The sequence below is a fragment of the Schistocerca nitens genome, chromosome 1 (assembly GCF_023898315.1).
Source record: "Schistocerca nitens isolate TAMUIC-IGC-003100 chromosome 1, iqSchNite1.1, whole genome shotgun sequence".
NCBI lineage: Eukaryota > Metazoa > Arthropoda > Insecta > Orthoptera > Acrididae > Schistocerca > Schistocerca nitens.
This window is the reverse complement of record NC_064614.1, coordinates 683167478-683188343: the sequence shown is the minus strand read 5'-3', so window position 1 is coordinate 683188343 and position 20866 is coordinate 683167478. Positions and strand designations below refer to the sequence as shown.

At 38.3% G+C, this 20866-nt stretch overlaps 1 protein-coding gene across 1 annotated transcript in view; it reads left to right on the top strand.

Moving 5' to 3' along the window:
- Positions 1-20866, top strand: part of LOC126195117 (otoferlin-like) — a 376779-nt gene that overhangs the window by 224051 nt on the left and 131862 nt on the right. The window contains exons 22-23 of the mRNA XM_049933641.1: positions 5523-5709; positions 17178-17293. Of these exons, the coding sequence (XP_049789598.1) occupies positions 5523-5709; positions 17178-17293 (303 nt within the window). The remainder of the gene's footprint in view (positions 1-5522; positions 5710-17177; positions 17294-20866) is intronic.

The window sequence follows — 20866 nt, the reverse complement described above, 5'->3', positions numbered from 1 at the left end:
TAGATCACCTCCATACCCTAATATCTTAATATTTCCATTTAACTCCACACCCTCTGAAGTATCTGCTGCCATTCGTACAATATATTCTAGGACTAAATTAAAAAGTAGCCGAGACAGGGCATCTCCCTGCTTAAGTCCGTTCTTTATTACAAATTCTTCTGACTCCAATTTCCTCACGCGTACTCTACCTTTTGTGCTTTTCAAACTCACTTCTATAAGTCTAACATACTTCTTTGGTATTCCAAGTTCCAAAAGAATTTTGTACAATTTTGACTGCAATACTGAATCATATGCTTTTGTAACATCTATGAAAAGATTATGAACTGGTTTATTCTATTCCCATTTCTTTTCCAAATTTTGACTCAGGGTGAATATTTGGTCTATAGTTGATCTGTTCCTCCGAAAGCCAGCTTGGTAATCCCCCACATTTTCATCTGCATATGGTGTAAGCCTGCTTAGCAGAATATTCGAGAAAATTTTGGAACATACTGGTAATAGCGATATCCCTCTATAATTACTACAATCCATTTTGTCACCTTTCTTAAAAATTGGGATCAGAATCGACTCCTGCCACTCTTCAGGTATCATCTCTGAGTTCCATACTTTAGTTATAACTTTGTGAACTACTTCCACCAATTTCTGTCCCCCATTTTTAATTAATTCTGCAGTTACGCAATCTGATCCTGTGCTTTATGGTTTTTCAATTTGTTGATTGCATCTCTTACTTTCTTTAACGTTGGCTCAGGTATCTGGGGTTCTGCTGTATGTATTTTGTATGCCTGCTCATTTCCTGCTTCCTGGTGTACATTTAATAGATGCTCAAAATATGCCCTCCATTTACTTAATATAGCACTGGGGTCTGTCAGTATTCCCCCAGCATCCCCTCGAAGTGCATTTGTCCTAGCCTTGAAGCCCTTCCTATACCCATTTATGTCTAGGTAAAGTTCCCTAATGTTTTTTGTTTTACTGTTTGTTTCCATTTTTGTAATTTGATTGTTCAAATAATCCCTTTTCTTTGCCCGTAGCATACGACTAACTTCCCTTCTCAAGTTCAAGAACTCGTCTCGTTTTCTATCTCCCATTCCATCCCAATCTAATCGTGCTTTTCTCCTTTCCTCTACCAATTTCTTGCATTCCTCATCAAACTACGGCTTCCTCCTGTTCTTCTTAATTGTACATATTGTGACCTTCGCTGCCTCTTTGATATTATTCCTCAAAGTGATCCACTGTTTATTTACATCCTCGTCTTGATCTTCGTGTGTCCTGAGAGCATCAGCCCTATTTGCAATTTCGATCATGTACCTTCTTCTAAAGTTTTCATCATTTAGCTTGTCAGTGTCGAACCTAACAAGTTCTGCATGTGACACCTTGATGTTGCTGTAGATAGCTGTTGGTGAACTTTGGCAACTACAAGAAAATGATCAGAATTGCAGTCTGCTCCCCTGAAAGTCCTAACATTTTCTATACTAGTGTGCCATCTCCGATCTACAAGAACATGATCAATTTGGTTTCGGGTGTGTCCATCTGGAGAGACCCAAGTTGCTTTGTGAATGTCCTTCCTTTTGAAATATGTGCTCTCAACAATCATGTCTTTTGAAACAGCAAAATTAATCACCCTTGTGCCATTATCATTCGAAATATTATGCAAACTTTCTTTCCCAGCTGTAGGCTAAATACTTAGGGATTACAATTACAAATAACCTAAACTGGAATGATCACATAGATAATATTGTGGGTAGATCAAACCAAAGACTGATTCATTGGTAGAACACTTACAAGGTGCAACAGATCTACTAAAGAGACTGCTTACAGTACGCTTGTCCGCCCTATTCTGGAGTATTGCTGTGCGGTGTGGGATCCGCATCAGGTGGGACTGACGGATGACATCGAAAAAGTACAAAGAAGGGCAGCTTGTTTTGTATTATCACGAAATAGGGGAGGTAGTGTCACAGACATGATACGTGGATTGGAGTGGCAATCATTAAAAAGTTTTTCATTGTGACGGGAACTTCTCATGAAATTTCAATCACCAGTTTTCTCCTCCGATTGCAAAAACTTTCTGTTGCCACTCACCTACATAGGAGAAATGATCACACAGAAAAAAATTAAGTGCTTGTTTTTCCCGCGTGCCATTCGAGAGCGGAACGGTAGAGAGACAGTTTGAAGGTGGTTCATTGAACCCTCTGCCAGGCTCTTTACTGTGAATAGCTGAGTAATCATGTAGATGTAGATGTAGATGTGGTGGCTGCTGCACTTTTTAATTTTGGGTTGTCGTAACTTTTTAGACTCGACTTGAATTATGTGTAATGCATAACAGTATAACTACTGGGGACAGCTCATACAACTGCAGCATGTTCTGCAGGTTATGTAATGTCATGATTTAACACATAACAGTTTGTTGTAATTCAACCCACTGGAGACCAATGAGTGGTCTTAGCAAAAGAATTTTTGGCATTTTAGAGTTTTGCAGACTATATTAAGTTAATAAAAAGAAAAAGAATGTATTGTTTGTCATTAAACATTTTATCTTCAAAGTACACTGCTGTCAGCTGCCTCTAGAGCTTTACCTGGTAAACACTTGTGTCTCTGCACACAAGTTCTCTAATGTCCATCCTATGTGGTGTATTTTACTGTGGCTGGGTCAGCCATTGTACCGTTTTGATCACTGCAGGGGCATTTTTTGTACATGGGCTACTGCCAGTATTTGTCACACTTACAGTGTATCATGTAACTAGTAAGGCACCTTGTAAAACTAAACCATAACACATTTGTATATGTTACATGTATATTAGTGTACTATAATTGTATTGCAGATATGTGTCTTGTTTATATAAAACTGTCACATAAACTACAATTTTTTTTAGTATAGTTTGAAAGTGGACATAAATGTCTGAAACTAGTCATCGACAAGAAATACAAAAAGATGCTTCTCAATACAACTGTTTATTTCAGTTACAAGACAAGTTGTGGACCTATTTTCCACTTGCACCATACTGCAAGTTCATATATAAATGTGTCTTTATTTTTCTTAAATCTTGGTTCCAGCATCAAGAATAATGTCAAAAGTGCCTTTCTGGTGCCTTTACCTTTTCAAAGCCAAAATGATCATCACTGAAGAGGTTCTCAATTTTCCTTTCCATTCTTCTGCATTCTATGCATCTGTAACTTGGATAAATTAGATGTTAAGCTGATAATGGGATAATTCTTGCACTGTTCTGCTCTTGTTATCTTTCGGGTTGTGTAACTGGAATGTTGTTTGGTTGCCACTTCTCCCAGTTACTGTAAAAATTCTGATGGAATGTTATCTTTTCTGCCTCATTTAATCTCAAGTCTTCCAAAGCTTTGTTAAGCTGTTATTCCAATAATGGATCTCTTATGTCTTTTGAATTGATCCTATCTCTTTTACTGTCACATCATTAGACAGTTCCTCCCCCTCAGGCCTTCAGTGTACTAATTCCACATATCCACACTCCCCTCTGTGTTTTTCCCTTGCACACCTCTTAATGTTGACACCTCCAGTTTCAGTTCCACCAAACATTGTTTTAACTTTTCTACATGCTTTATTAGTCCTTCAGATGGCCATTTCTTTATCAATTAATTTACATTTTTCTTGTAGCCATATCATCTTAGCTTCCCTGCATTTCCTAATTATTTCATTCCTAAGTAACTTCTATTGTTGTATTTCTGTATTTCCCTGAACATCCAAATATACCTCCTTCCTTTGTGATTTTTGAACAGTTTAATCTTTCTCCTCTCTTATTCCTACTACTAATCCCATATTCTCTCATAACTGTGCCTTCTCTTCCTTTCCCTACTACCATTTTCCAGTCCCTATTGATCACTAGATTACTATCTCCCTTTACACACTGAGTTATCCATTTACTAGCCTCTTATACTTTCTGTATTTCTTCATCTTCTGCTTGTGGCATCAACATGTAACCTCATATATGAGGGTCATTTGGAAAGTGACATTTTGTTGTGACACATGAGAGCATCCCCCTACCATCACCACTGACCTTAGTACTCGTCCACTTCTGTTTGGCAGCAGCTATGATCCAATACAATGGCTTACTGTTAGTTGAATGATTTTAAAATGTTTGACAATTTGATGATCCCATCAAATGTGAGGTGAGAAGTGTCATCCACTTTTTAAATGTGCAAAAGTCCAACCCATCGAAATTTATATACAGATAACCGAGATTTATGGTAGTGTGATGAACAAAGCATCAGTTCAGAAGTGGTGTATCATGTTTAATGGGACAGAAGAATGTTCACGATGATGATTGCTTGGGCCAGCCCTCAGTGGTGATCGATGGACTCACAGCAAGGACTGAAACAAAAATCCAATTAGTGGACTACACTCGCTCTTTCCAGACATTTCAAGGCAGTGTTTTAAGACATTGTTAGTGCAGATCTGGTTTATAAACAAGTGTATGCCTGGTGGGTCCCTCAAATTTTGTCAGATGGACACAAAACCAAACAAATGGCAGCTGCATTGACATCTCTCAGTCATTATGAAAAGGATGGTGATGAATTTTTGAATCACATTGTCACTGATAATGAGACTTGGATATTGCATTTCACACCAGAAATAAAGGGCCCTTCAATGGACTGACATCATTTGCAATCCTCAATAAAACCAAAAGAGATCATAAGGGTCTCCTTTATGGACTATGTGCCTAGAGGTGAGACCATAAAGGCAACAATTTACTGTCAGACACTTTAACGACTTCACCACACCATTAAAAACAAGCGGCTGGAATGCTAACCAGTGGAGTTATCCCATGATAGTGGATGTCCATGTGATTATCACTTATTCCCCAAATTGAAAGACCTTTTGAGTGACAATGCCAGTTTTTCAGTGATTCAACAACTTGGTGGCAACTGAGTATGCAGAAGGCATGGAAAAACTAGTGAATCTCCATAGAAAAATATGTTCTTTACTTTCCGAATGACCCTTGTACTTTCGGTATTTCTTCATGATCTGCTTGTGACATCAACACGTATACCTTTACTATTGTTGTTGGTGTTGGTTTACTGCCAGTTCTGATGAGAACAACCCTAATACTGGACTGTTAACAGCTACTCACACACTGCCCTACCTCCATACTCCAGTTTTATCATTTTCTGCTGTTGTTGATATTTTCCAATATTGATCTAAACAGAATAACTGCTTGTATGCAGCCAGTATTGACATGGTTTGGCCTTTCATTGTTATGATGATAATTATTATTATTATTATTATTATCTGTTGCATCTTCCTCTACCCCACACAACAATATTGTCTGCAAGTGAAGGATTGACTTGATTTTTTTTATTTTTTTGCTTTTTTCTCATTACTGTTGTGCTATATTCAAACAATTAAATATTATTATTATAATTATAAATTTCTTGTCATAATTTTTAGTTACTGAAGTTATATATCAGAATGTAGATTAACTGTGATATTGTACAGTAAAAGATGTTAAATGTATTTTAAACTTTATCTGAGACCTTCAGTAAAGTCTTTTCCTACTTTTCAGGAACTACCAGAGCAAGAACTCTACCGTCCACCCCTAACAATCCGTGCAGTAGACTGCAGAAGTTTTGGACGGTACACTCTAGTTGGCACTCACATGATTAACTCCATACATAAATACATGTACGTGCCAATGACAAAGCGTGAGAGAGAAGCAGAGGAGCGTAAAAAATCACTGCAACAACTGCAGAGTAAGGTTATCTCATTAACAGGTTAGGTTTACTTTCCAGTTTAAGTTTCGTAGATCAGAGTAGGACATAGCAGTGGTACACAATAGCTTGAGATTTCTCCCTTCCACTGCTTATGGAGGAAGCATTTTGCTATTTAGAGCAAGTGCATTGGATTTAGTGATGCACAGTTAGTGCTAAATTAATCCACAATTAGAAAACTGTGTATTTCGTGCATGGCACCAGTAGACTACAGGTTAGTGCCAGAATGTATCACTCTATGCTTTATGGGTATTTTAAGAAGTTCTTCTCATAAGTTTATAAAGGAGACTCATGGGTTGTAACGTGAATGTAGAGTTTTTACATTTTTTGATAAATTCAATTCCTATTACATATGAGAGCCAAAAGAAAATTGTGTGTTTTAAATGATAAGGGGTGTCAACAGTAGAATATAAACTGTAGTGTAAACAAATACAACCACTCACTATGGCAAGAAAATATTGACCACATAAACGGTATGAGTCCATAAACATGAAGCTGAACAATGTAACTCATATTTCACCAGCAATACCTTTAGTGTCTGCTGTGTACAGTCCTGCAGCCATTAGATGTTATATCTCTAGTGATTAGTAGTTCATCTACAAATATGCTGAAAGTCATAGACACTAGCACTCTAAACCTGGCCCCACAGACAAATCTATCCAAATATTCCTAATTCATACCTATTAATCAACCCCAAAGTGGCATCATCTCACTTTCCATTACCTAACACCACTGCAGACAGAACAGCTGCACCACATTCTGTGCCACACATTTGAATATATTTCATCATTCCATGAAATGAGGAATATTTCTTCAGAATCCATTCTTCACCTCACAGAGTGATAAATTCCATTCATTCAGCCTGTAAAAAATAATAAACTTTTTTTTTCCACTGCTTCTCCCCTTATCTCCTCAGTTATATTCATTTAAAGTTCTATATGTAAATTTGTCCCATGTACACATGCAGGAAGATCCTACTCCACTTCTGTTGTGGTATAACTTACCAGAGGCAAGGTCTCCTTCTTTTGTGCCCATTCCTTCCCACATATAGTCCTCCCTCTCTCCTTGTGCCCTAGTATGCAGAATGCAACAGCCCCAGCCTGAACCTACATGACTTGAGGCCAATTCACTCTTCTTATATCTTCTCTCCCTTTCCCTCCACATTTGTAGCTCTTGCCCTCCTCTACCCCTCATCTTTTCCATATTTATCCTATCCTTTCCATCCCACTCCAGGCAGGAAACAGGAAATATTTTGATTGTGTCTGTCAGCACACAGTGCTCTGAAGAAGAATACAACAGAAAAGGTGCCCGAAAGAAACTGCCTACTTCTGGGTTACTACATAGCAGCAAATAACATGGGTAATATTTTGCTGCATGTAGTACAGCCTGATTTCCTGATAAACTTTGTGATTTGTAATACAGGGTCATTATGATTAAAGTTAAACTTTCAAACTGTTGTAGAAATAACACCACTGGTCAGAATGACATCAAATTGCAATGGATATTATCAGAGAAGGGAAAAATGTATGGAAAAAAAATGAAAACAATTGATTCATACAACAATGCCTAAGGTGTATGTTTGACATTAAACAAACCATACTACTCAATGTGCATGGGTGTACAGATGTGATACTGTTAGTTACATAGGCCCATCCACGACAGCAAGGTCATATCACATCAGATGGTAAAAATCAGTTTTTAATTGCCCTGAGACCTAAAACAGTATAAAAATCAGCAATCATATCGGTTTTTAATTGTACTGAGGCCAAAAACCACATAAAAAGCATCAATCACATTGGTTTTTAATTGTCCTGAGGCCAAAAATTGCAGTAATAAGTCAAAATCGAGAAACAGCATGTTCCACAACAGATCGATGTGTTTCCGGGGTCATGTTCAGAATGTGTTGCACAATGTGTGCCTGCAATGCAGCTAAGTTTGAAATCTGAACACTGAACGCAACATCTTTCAGACAGCTCCACAGCCAGAAGTCACATGGATTAAGATCAGGTGATCGGTATGGCCAGGCTGTAGGGAAATGGTGGTTGATAATTCTAGAATTTCCGAAATGGCACTTCAGCAACTGCTTAATTGGATATGCAATGTGTGGAGATGCACCATCTTGCATAAGAATGATCCCATCCATGCTGCTGGAGAGCTGGATTGATGTGGTTGCACAAAAGACACTCTCAGCACTTAGTGGCGGTTTAGGTAACATGGAAGGAAGCACCTGTATCTTAAAACAAAATATGGCCCTATGATAAATGATGCCATAAACCCGCACCACATAGTGATCTTTTCAGGATGAAGTGATACTGATTGATTTGCATGTGGATTTTCCATTGCCCATATTCGACAATTCTGTGTATTGACATATCCTGTCAGATGGGAGTGGGCTTCGTCTGTCCACAAAATCTTCCTTGGCCAGTCGTTGTCCACTTCCATGTGAGCAAGAAATTCTAAAGCAAAGGTCTCTCTTGCTGGAAGTCAGCTGGAAGCAACTCATGTGCATGGGTAATTTTGAATGGATAGCAAACAAGGATGTTTCATAGGATTTTATGCACGGTGCTCACAGGCACGTCCAGTGTTCGGGTGATTCTCCATGCACTACATGTTTGCACACCACCACTTGTCTCCTCCTGCACTGCTGTGGCCACTGCTTCCACTGAAGTCGAATGAATTCGTTTCCTCCTTCTACCAGGTTACACACCAAAAGAACACGTCTTTTTGAATTTCCAAATCATTTTCTCCAGACCTACGGCAGTCACTGGACCAACACCTTTTTTCAGTGTTTGGAACTTCTGCAGAGTGATGCGTGCACAGTTATCATTCTTGTTATACAGCTTTACAAGCAGAGCGCAATCCTGCTTTGAGACAGAATGTTGCAGACGTGAAAAGGGGAAAAGCCATGTACCTGGCTTGTTTATACCAACTTCAGTGGGTCGTGCACATGACAGATGTTTTCATTTACGTATTCTGACACATACAGCACCATCTATTGATCAATTTTCACACTATTTTTTTCCCCTTCTGCCATACGTTTTCCCCATTCTTCGATAATATTCCATTGCAATTTGATGTCGTTCTGAACAGTGGTGCTATTTCTGCAGTGTTTTGCAAGTTTAGCTTTAATTATAATCACCCAGTACTTTGTTTGCGTAACAGTTATGCACTGTTTCCAATGATATATTATGAAGTAGGTTTACAGCTGTGTATGTCACTTCTTTCCCAATCAGTGAGAGTCATTAAATACTGGTACTGTACTAATATATTTTTCATTGTCACTATTATTCACAAACTGTTGTCGATTGCTGATGACAACCTAATTTTCCGTTCTGCTGATTGTAAAAGTATCAATTCAGAAGTTGATTTATAATGTTCAGCTCCTTGTTTATGCCCATAATTGTTTAATGTTTCCTAAAAATAGTTAATCACTCATATCATTATTTAGTAAGCTTTACTTAGAAAAAAACACCTAAGCATGTTAGAAAAAATGCAAATACGCAGCAAATTATTGTTAAAATTATGCGAAGTTCTTAAATGATAATTTACTTGATATAGAGTTCATTTGGCATGCCAGCATTTTCTGCAGGTGCTGTAACTTACAGCAAGTAAAAGCATTTTTTATGTTGACTCAACCAGCTTGTATATTTAATACATTTTCACTGTAAACAAACATTATTACAATATATGGTACTTCGTCAGTATTTGAGGGCTTGAAAATTTTTCCAAACAGGGTATTCACCAGATATCCATTGACTCATCCAGATTATCTTTTTCATCTACTCATACTTATTATTTAGAGCTTATTTTGGTGGAATGTACAATTGATAAATGTTGGGGTTTATGTCTTTGAGAAATATTTCAAATGTACAAACATGTTCTTAGCTTCACTGGCTGTGAATTGACCTGGACTGTTATGCTACAGTGTCAGTATCTTTGTTAATATTCATCTGTGTCTGGTTAGATTTGCAGACTTAGACTTACCTAGGAACAGGATACAATGTCTTGTGAATATTAATGAATAAACCATGACTCATTATTCTAATCTTTGATGCATCAAAAGAACTGCCAGTTTTTAAGTATCTGTTTGTTATTCATAAATTGCTACTACAGAGCTGCAAATAATTTTTGGTAATAGTTAGCCACATGTAGAGCAGGCTGTTGTCCTGCTAACTTTATGATATAAAATCCAGGATGAAATAATGACAGTGTTATGATATTGATAGATTGCTACTCACTATATAGAGGGGATGTTGAATCACAGACAGGCACCACAAAAGAATTACTAAACATGTAGGCTTTTGCCCAAAAGGCCTTCTTCCGAAATAGACAACACAGACCCACATATTCATGCAAATATAACTCTCACACACATTACCACTGTCTCTGGCCACTGGCGTCTCAGCAGCCAGAGGCAATGGTAATGTGTGTGTGAGTTGTGCTTGTGTGAATATACGGGTGTTGTCTACTTAAGAATAAGACCTTTTGGCGAAAAGCTCACATGTTCAGGAGTCTTTTTGTTGTGTCTTTCTGTGAATCAACATCTGCTCTATATGGTGAGCAGTACTCTATCCTCTTCATAATATTAACTTTATAAGGTGTAGTACATAAGTTGCACAACAGTTACACACTGTTCCCAAGTGTAGGTCTCCATATAAGTTTACAGTTGTGAATGTAACTTGTGTCATAGCCATTGGTAATCATTAAAGGCTAGTGTGGTACCAATATATTTTTTCAGTGTCACTGTTATTTTGAAACTGTGGTAGATTACTAATGACAGCCACAACTGTCTTATTGCTATTCAAAAAGTACCTACAGTTTTCTGTATGTAATATGATCATACTTAGCCTCCCAAAATGAGTTGGAGAATTGTTACCGATAAATGGCATTTAAAAAAATTAACAGCATTCATAAAATGAAAGATATTTTTCTTCTAAAACTGCCCACATTTAACCATTCAGTTATCATGTTGCATACTCTTTTATTGTCTTCACCAAGAAATCACAGTTGCTTGCGCACTGCTCAGTCTCACTACTGATACTCCTATATCACAAAGCATATATTCCACAGTCTACCCAGAAAGTAATGCCCGTTAGACTACAAAACGAAATACTGGAATAGTTAAAGCAATTTTTTAGAAAAATCATTAAATCCATACCCATTATCCATAAAGAAACACATATCATGTCTAGTAAACAGTAAATACTCTCTGCATAAAATTTTGATGCCAGAGACCATAGCTAGCTTGTGACAGCAACTTGAAGTTCTTCTTCTTCTTTCATCATGCATTAGGCTTTCCCTCAGTCTGTTGCAGCCATCCACTATCCAACTATACCTGCGCAGCCCCATAAGGCAGTCAGGAAAAATAAAAAATTACTGGCAAGCTACATAGGGAAAGCCAGACAGAAAACCAGCAACTTGAAGTTCTTTGCTGGAATCATGCAGTTTCGAATCCTGCCATTTTTCAGTGTGCATCAAGAGGCAGAAACTTTGTCTGGGCTGTAGGGTGGGATACCATTTCAATTTATATAACAAATCTTGTGTTTTGCAGGCAGGGTGTGGTCATATGTTGTCATGCAAAAACACATTACTGGTATTCAAGAGATGATGTCGCTTGTTTTGTATGGCTCTTCTCAGTTTCATTAATATTTCACATACAGCATTAGAACTAATTGTTTTTCAGCATTCCATTACCATTTCAATTTATATAACAAATCTTGTGTTTTGCAGGCAGAGTGTGGTCATATGTTGTCATGCAAAAACAAATTACTGGTATTCAAGAGATGATGTCGCTTGTTTTGTATGGCTCTTCTCAGTTTCATTAATATTTCACATACAGCATTAGAGCTAATTGTTTTTCAGCATTCCATAAAATCCTCAGACAAGATCTTTATCATCCCTGAAATTGCTAGTCATAAGCTCTCTGGCTAACAGAGTTACCTTTTTTTAACAAAATTTATTCAGTGAGTTGGTACAGCTCCAAACTGTTGACCACTATTTTGCCCCTGCAATAGCACAGAAAGCTCATACCTCATTACAAGTTGTGATTCTATTCAGAGAGTCTTCTCCTGTACATCATAGAGAAAAAGGAAGTCCAAAGAGGCTGCCATACATTGACTTTTACAATTTTCAGAAAGAGGTTTTGCAACCCAATCAGCACGAATCTTGTTGTATCCTAATTGTTAGTGACAAGCTCATGAAAAATATGCTAAAACTTTTTGGAAAATGGTTAAAAACACATAAAATATCATGTAACACCAATATTCAGGAATTTTGTAACACTTTTCTGTACCAGTTTATTGCTGACTGTGTCATCAACCCAGTTTTACACAAATGACACCATTTATGCCTACCACGTCTGCTAACCACATTCATTCCATATTACACAACACAAATCTCAGAGTAAAAGTACACAGTGCTGAGGTTTTTGTCAGATCAGATTTCACATTTGATGAGTTTTAAGTTGCAACACTTAAATTGAATGGCTACTGTAGGCAAATGTTTCCAGAAGAGAATGGTAAAGACAAGAGAAGAGGATCTGGCAAGCAAGAAAGAAGCATAAAGAGTGGTGGTGGATGCAAGAAGAAAGTGGATGGAACTGTGGATCAGAATGATGGAGGAGGATAGTGAAGGTTCAAAAAAGGTGTTATATGGGATAATTAAAAGTAAGAGGAAGAGCGGTATGACAGATTATGCTCGAATGGTGAACAAAAGTGAACAGGATGTAGAGAATAAAGAGGAACTCAAGAATATGTGGAAGGAGTATTTTGAAGAACTAGTGAACCCGAATGGAGACCTGGATGAGGAGGAACAAGCTGAGGAGAAAAAAAAAAGTTGAAACAGCAAATAGAAAAAGACCTTATATGGGGAGAAGTGGAAGAGACATTGGACAAGATGAAGGGAGGGAAGTCACCAGGTCTGGATGAAGCTAAGTGTAGAGATGGTGAGAGCAGCTGGATACATGGGGATACAATGGCTATATCGAGTAATGAAAATTGTGTGGAGACAGAAGATGATCCCAGAAGACTGGAAGAAGGGAATAATTGTCCTGATTTTTAAGAAGGGAAATAGAAAATAGTGCAAGAACTATCAGGGGATAACATTGATGAGTCACTGGGCAAACATTTTTGAGAAAATTTGGAAGCACGGATTCAGGCAAAATTAGAAGGAAGAATGAGAGAAGAGCAACATGGCTTCAGAACAGGAAGGTCTATGGTGGGTCTAAAGACAACTGCAGGAACAGCACTATGAATATGGAATAGATCTACTAATGACCTTTCTGGACATTGAAAAAACGTATGATAGTGTACATAGAAGCAAAGTGTGAAAAGCCCTGGAGAACAGAGGAGTAGCAAAACAGATTATTTGGAGGATAAGGGAAATGTAACATGGAAATGTGAGCTGTGTGAAAGTGGGAGGAGAGAGAACAGCTTGGATTGAACAGAAGAATGGCTTGAGGCAGGGAAGTGCACTTTCACCATTACTCTTCATTGTAGTGATGAATGATATAATGAGTACAGTAGCACAAGTCTGGAAACTGTCCAAAATGATATGATGACTGTAGCAAGGAATATGAAAGCTATGGTATTTGCAGATTATCTGATGATTTGGGGGAATAAGGAGGAGGAAGTACAAGAGCAGTTGGACATATGGGAATGAACAGTACCAGATTATGGGATGAAATTTAGTATAAGTACGAGTGAGATGATTAGCACAACAAGAAAGAAGGAGAGAGGAACAATGGGAATAACTGTTGGTGGGGCATGGTTGAGGAGAGTAGAGAGTTTCAAGTACCTAGGAAGCCTGATACAGGAAGATGGAAAAAATGACAGAGAAATAAACGAGGGGGTGAGAAAAGCAGAAGCATTTCAGAAGAGTGTCAGAAGCCTGATATGGAGCAAGTCAGTAAAAAGGTTATATACCAGTCATACTGTGTCCCGATCCTGGCATATGAATCAGAAATGTGGGTTATGAAAGGAAGAAAGAAAAGCAAAGTACAAGCTAGTGAGATGAAATTCTTGAGAAACAGTATTGGAGTGACAAAGATAGACACATTAAGAAATGATATGATCACAGAGTTAATGAAGGTGGAACCATTACAGGAGGAGATAGAGAAATCAAGGCTGAGATGGTATGGACATGTTATGAGAATGGAGGAGAAGAGGATACCCAGGAGGATAGACAAGATGAAACTGGAAGGAAAGAGACCAAGAGGAAGACCGAGAGATAGATGGCTGAAAGGAGTAGAGGAATGCATCCAGAAGAAAGGAGAAGACTGGACCAAGGTGAAGACAGAGAGATGGTGGCAAGACAGAAGACGATGGATAGGCCTATGTTCCATACAGACCCAGCCAGAGGCTGGAAACTGTCCAAAATGATATGATGACTGTAGCAAATGAAATGCAACATGTCTGTCTTGCTATTGCAGCTGTATGCACACTCACTTAGTGCATGAATCACTGTAGTAACTATTCTGTTGCCTCCAATACTTTCCATGTTGAATGAAAGTAGACATTATTTCCAAATAGCTTGTTCTATACATGATAGTTATCAATTATTCCTCCCATAATGTTGACTTTTATTAAAAACATTATCAAGTTAGGAGATCAGGTCTAATGAATGTCGGCCGGTGTGTCCATGCAGTTCTAGGCGCTTCAGTTTGGAACCGCGTGACCGCTACAGTCGCAGGTTCGAATCCTGCCTCGTACATGGATGTGTGTGATGTCCTTAGGTTAGTTAGGTTTAAGTAGTTCTAAGTTCTAGGGGACTGATGACCACAGATGTTAAGTTCCATAGTGCTCAGAGCCATTCTAATGAATGGGAAAGAAGAATAAAATGAAATTATTTATGTGAACTAATTAAGAACAAAGAAGGTAGAAAGAAATGATTACACATTTGTTAAACTTAAACAGTAGAAAATCCGGGGTGGATTGTGACAATATTATGAGAAGGAAAGCTGCTACTCACCTTATAGTGGAGATGCTGACTCTCAGATAGGCACAACAAAAAGGCTCTCACAATTAAAGCTTTCGGCCACTAAGGCCTTCATCAACACTAGATGCACACACACACACACACACACACACACACACACACATGTGCAAACACAACTAACACACATGACTGCAGTCTCAGGCAACTGAAACCACACTGCAAGACTGCAAGCAGCAGCACCAGTGCATGATGGAAGTGGCGACTGGATGGGGGTAAGGAGGAGGCTGGGATGGGGAGAGGAGGGATAGTATGGTGGGGGTGGTGGACAGTGAAATACTGCAGGTCGGACGGGGGGGGGGGAGTTGGGGGCTGGCGAGAGGGGGTTGGGAGGAGAATTAGCAGAACAGGAGAGAAATAAAAGACTGTGGTGGTGGAATGACAGCTGTGTAGTGCTGGATTGGGAACAGGGAAGGAGCTGAATGGGTGAGGACAGTGAATAATGAAGGTTGATTCCAGGAGGGTTACAGGAACGCAGGATGTATTGCAGGGAAGGTTCCTACCTGCACATTTCAGAAAAGCTGGTGTTGGTGGGAAGGATTCATATGGCACATTGAAATGAAGGGCATCATGTTTGGTAGTGTGTTCAGCAATAGGGTGGTCCACTTGTTTCTTGGCCACAGTTTGTTGGTGGTAATTCATGTGGACAGACAGCTTGTTGGCTGTCATGCCTACATAGAATGCAGCACAGTGGTTGCAGCTTAGCTTGTAGACCACATGACTGGTTTCACAGGTAGCTCTGCCTTTGATGAGATAGGTGATGCTAGTGGTCGGACTGGAGTAGATGGTGGTGGGAGACTGTATGAGACAGGTCTTGCATCTAGGTCTAGCACAGGGATGTGAGCCATGAGGTAAGGGATTTGGAGCTGGGTTGTATAACCTGCCCCTCCCACAGTGGTCTTCCGCCATCCACCGAACCTACACAATATACTCGTCCATCCTTACACAACCACTGCTCCCAATCCCTTACCTCATGGCTCATACTCATGTAATAGATCTAGATGCAAGACCTGTCCCATACATCCTCCCACCACCACCTACTCCAGTCCAATCACTAACATCACCTATCCCTTCAAAGGCAGGGTTACCTGTGAAACCAGTCATGTGGTCTACAAGGTAATCTGCAACCACTGTGCTGCATTCTATGTAGGAATGACAACCAACAAGGTATCTGTCTGCATGAATGACCACCAACAAACTGTGTCCAAGAAACAAGTGGACCATCCTGTTGCTGAACACACTGCTACACATAATATCCTTCATTTCAATGACTGCTTCACAGCCTGTGCCATATGGATCCTTCCCACCAACAACAGCTTTTCTGAATTGCACAGGTGGGAACCTTACCTGCAATACATCCTTCATTCCTGTAATCCTCTTGGCCTCAATCTTCGTTAGTCACTGTCCTGTCACATCCAGCCCCTTCCCTGTTCCCATTCCAGCACTACACAGCCAGCATTCCACCACCACACCCAGTCTTTTTATTTCTCTTCTTTTCTGCTATTTCCTGCCCCCCCCTCCCCACCTCTGTCTGACCTGCAGCACTTCACTGTCCACCACTTTTACCATACTATCCCTCTCCCTCTCCCTCTCCACCCCAGCCTACTCCTTAGCCCCACGCAGTTGCCATTCCCATCATGCATTGGTGCTGCTGCTTATAGTGTGGTTTCAGTTGCTTGAGACTGCAGTCATAAGTGAGTTGCATTTGCGTGAGTGAGTGTGTGTGTGTGTGTGTGTGTGTGTGTGTGTGTGTGTGTGTGTATCTAGTGTTGAATAAGGCCTTAGTGGCCAAAAGTTTTAATTGTGAGAGTCTTTTTGTTGTGTCTCTCTGTGACTCACAATCTCTGCTATATGGTGAGTAGCAAATTTCATTCTCCTAATATTGTTACATTTCTTAAATTTGTAATATTTATGGATAAAGAGCTCCTCTGCATGTATATAGAGCACAAAACACAGTGTTCAGTACTGAATACATTAGAATTAAAAGATGTCTTCTCAAGCTTACTGTTGGCACTTGTGGCACGGGAACAATGAAATTATGGCAAGGTAGGCTGGTAAAAGAAAGGACAGCTTAAAAATGTGTTGATCATTTTATGTTGCATACCTGTCTGAAAGAAGTTTAGATAAACAGTTGGTTTTATATCTTAGGCCAAGAAATAGAATTTTGATCACATGGATTAAGCCAGCTGGACATTATCTGTCTCTGTCCTTGTTCATGAAACGTCCTTAAAATCCCAGAAAGAGAGAAAATAGGACCCCTGTTTATACGTATAAAATAATTCTCTTATTGAATCACTTACATTCTAATATGAAGCAACATCTTTTTTTTTTTTTTTTTTTTTTTTTTTTTTTTTTTTTTTTTTTTTTTTTTTTTTTTGTCCAATATCCTGGGGACTACTAGTTTTTACAAATGTTTTCACCCCTAACATTGTAATTTAAGTATAATATTTTCATTTCAGACATGGATCCAAACAGCTCAGGTCAACAAGGAGGAAACAACCTTGTCATTATTGACAATGACAATAAGGAAAACAGTCCACTTCTGCCAAAAGATATGCCTATCATTTTAGATTATGTAAGTATGTTGCAAGCTTGTAATTTCCAATAAGTTGCAATGAAGTTTATTTGTGTGTAGCTTTACTGATTGAGTTGTGACAGCAAACAAAAAATCTGTGTCTGACACAAGTGAAGTGGCATAGTAAGAAACAAGTAATTTACATTGGATGACATTTGTTATCCACATTTGGTCTGTTGTTTTAACAGGTTAGTTTGCATAGCTGTTATCATTAACTCATTATGCTACAATGCCATTTACAAATTGAGAATGATGTTGCAGACATTGCTAAAAGTCAGGTACCTGTTTAGGTGTCATGTCTCTCAATATTGTGGTCAGCCAAGAAAAAAGCATTATGTTGAATGACTAATTCCAGGGCTTAATACATAACTGGTGCAAGTGGAACGGCCACACAAAGATGTGGTCAACGCAGTATGACTAAAACATTATGAAATAATTAAAAATGAGATTTATTATCAGTAGTATCTCTCTGCCCATCTAATATGCAAATCACTATAGATTTCCTGAATAGCTATAAGGTTAATGGTGGGTATACACTGGTCACTGTTATGTGGTGTGGTGTGGTGAAATCTTGACTGTAGTTTTGTAATAGTAGAGCCTACATTGAAAATTAGGTTATAAATCAGAAATATGTAAAGCTGTGACATTCACCAAATACCTGTGCATGTATGTGGACAAGCGATGGAAGTGTTAAGAGTCCATTTTTAGGGTCACAGATTCTCAAAGATTCTAGGAACATCCCTAAAGATGAGTCATGAGTTACCATTAACCTTTGCTAATGTATGATATCAATGACATCCATAAAACAGATTGTTAGAAAATGATGCATTCAATTTATGCAGAATTCCTACACATATCAAGTAACAATACTGCAGAATGATAATAGTCCCTCTACTACTGTAAAATTTATATCTGCTGGATGTCACAAAACGCAGTATAGAAACAAGTTTTTGTAGCAGCTGTATACAAATTGCAGTATAAAAGAAAAATGCCTTTTGTTTTTTATTTATCTTATAAAAGTTAAATAAATAACTTAACTTGCAGCAAGCGAAAGGCATGTTTCTTTGAAGCTATTACAATAGAGAAATGCTGTTTTGGGATAATTGTAGTAGTATACCTGAAAAATGTCATATTCCGGACCCAAATTGTCATGGATAGTTCAACATGTATCTCTCATAGGATACCTAAGGTCAAATGAAGTATAACTTCCTCCATACCAACCAGCATGGATTTAAAAATACTGTCATGCTAAGCCCAACCCACTCTTTCCTCACGTGATATCGTGGAAACTGTCGACCAATAAAATCTGGTGGATGCGGTACCTCTTGACTTATAAAAGCATTTGACTTGGTACCACACCAACATTTATTAAACTTGCCTGCAAAACTGTGCACTCCGCCAGATAAAAAAAGTGTCCTATGACCAAAATATCATTGAGTCACAACTGGAATTGGCCAGAGTAATAATTTTCATGGATATTAAATGGAATGATCACATGTACGTAAAACAGGTAGCAGGCTTTGTTTCATTAGCAGGATACTGCAAACCAAAGGGTTAGCAAGGGTAATTTCATTAATGACCTCGAAGTAAACCACATTGGTACTACAATAGAATGCCAACAGAATACCAAAATAACTGTAATGAATTTTTCTCTTCTGCTGGTAAATCTATCAGTGATGTGTTTAATAACCTTAAATATAACTTTAAGGGTAGTGCTTCTACATACAGTGTGTACCTCACTGCAACAACACCATTGAAATAAAAAGCATAGCAAAGGCATCATGAAATTCTAAGGCTGTGTGGTATGCTGGGCTAAATATGAACAGCCTAAAATTCTGCATTGGCATCATGTCTGGACCTCTCTCCATTCCAATTAATAGTATCTTAACATCAGGAAATTTTCCTAACCTGTTGAAAATAGCACTGCTGACACAAGTTCGCAAGAAATGAGTCAGAGTGAAAATAGAAAACTACAAACCAGTTTCTGTCTTTCCCGTCTTCTCAAAGATCGTAGAAAAGGTCATATACAGTAAAATTGTCACATTAAAAAAAAAGCATATACTAATCTTTGAGACTCAGAATGTTTTCATCGGAAACAAATCAACTGTGGTAGATGGTGCACAGTTTATTGATGAGGTAACATCTGCTATGGAAAAGAAGGAATATGTTATAGAAATAATCCTTGATCTTGAAAAACCATACAACTGTGTCAGTGTAACAGTAATCCTAGAACAGTTAGGGAACATAGGCATCAGAGGCATTAATCATTATCTAATAAAAACTTGTCTAACTAAGAGAAAGCAGTTTGTGCTATTAAAAATGGCGAATGGTACAAACAGATCTGATATAAATTACGGGGTACATAATTCTATATGCTTGAGATACAACTGTTGTAAGCAAGCATAAATATTATGACAAATTAGAAATATTGTGCAGCTGTATCAAAAATGAAATAATTCAGTACTTCAGTGAAAGTCATCTTAGTGTCAACACCAAGAAAACAGCAATAATCCCACAAGAGAGATCGATTTTGAAATTCAGTTGTGTACTGAAACTGACACTGCCATCAAAGAAAACTATGTAAGATTCCTGGGGTTAACAATACAAGGTACACTTCGATGGGATATGCATGTTCACTCTCTGGCAAGCGAACTGGCTAAAATTGATACATTTGCAATAAATATGTTTATAAAATACTGCAATGATACCCATGTACTACAACCTACCTCCTTGCCCTAGATTGCTAGAGCTGGGGTATTGACTGTTATATTTTTAAATAAATCTTGTTGGCCTGAACACTTAATATAAAATGTAAACTATGAGCTGCACAAATGCAACACCAGAAACAAAGATCGGTTTCATCCCACTAGAAGTGTACTTTGTCAAAGAAGCCCACTGTATGCAGGAATGAGGCTAGCCATTGCATTACCGAGATCAGTCACATCACTCCCCAGAGCAAAATTTAAAACCAGACTACAAAGAATATTGATTGCCAACCCACGCTACCAACTAGATGAGTATCTTTGTTTTGCATGTAATACAGGAAATCTTATGTAAACTTTATGTCTGAGTAGTATCATTCAATATAAACATTTGATCATCCAGTTGAAACAATGAAAAGTCCGAGTTGGAATATCAACAATATTATGAAAAGAATAGATTGCTACTCACCATAAAGATGACACATTAAGTTGCAGACAGCCGCAACAAAAAAAGGGTTACTCTTTGAGATTTCAGCTGAATCTTTATTTAGAAAAGAAACACACATACATTCACAAAAGCAAGCACACTTGATGCACGCAACTGCTTTCTCTGCTGCTCCAGCCAGGATTCATCTTCTTCCCTTAATCCGGTACACACTGGGAAACTTTCTGTCATTTTATTGCCTATCTTGACCTTAGCTTTTGCATCATTGAAATGTATCTCTACTGTTCTCACCAATTTCTTTGGTTTGCCATATTATGTCATAACTGTAAACAGACACAGTCTATGGACACTATTGTAAGCTTTCTTGAAATCTGTGAAGGGAAGATATAATTCTCTTCCATATTCATACGTTTTCTCACAAACCTG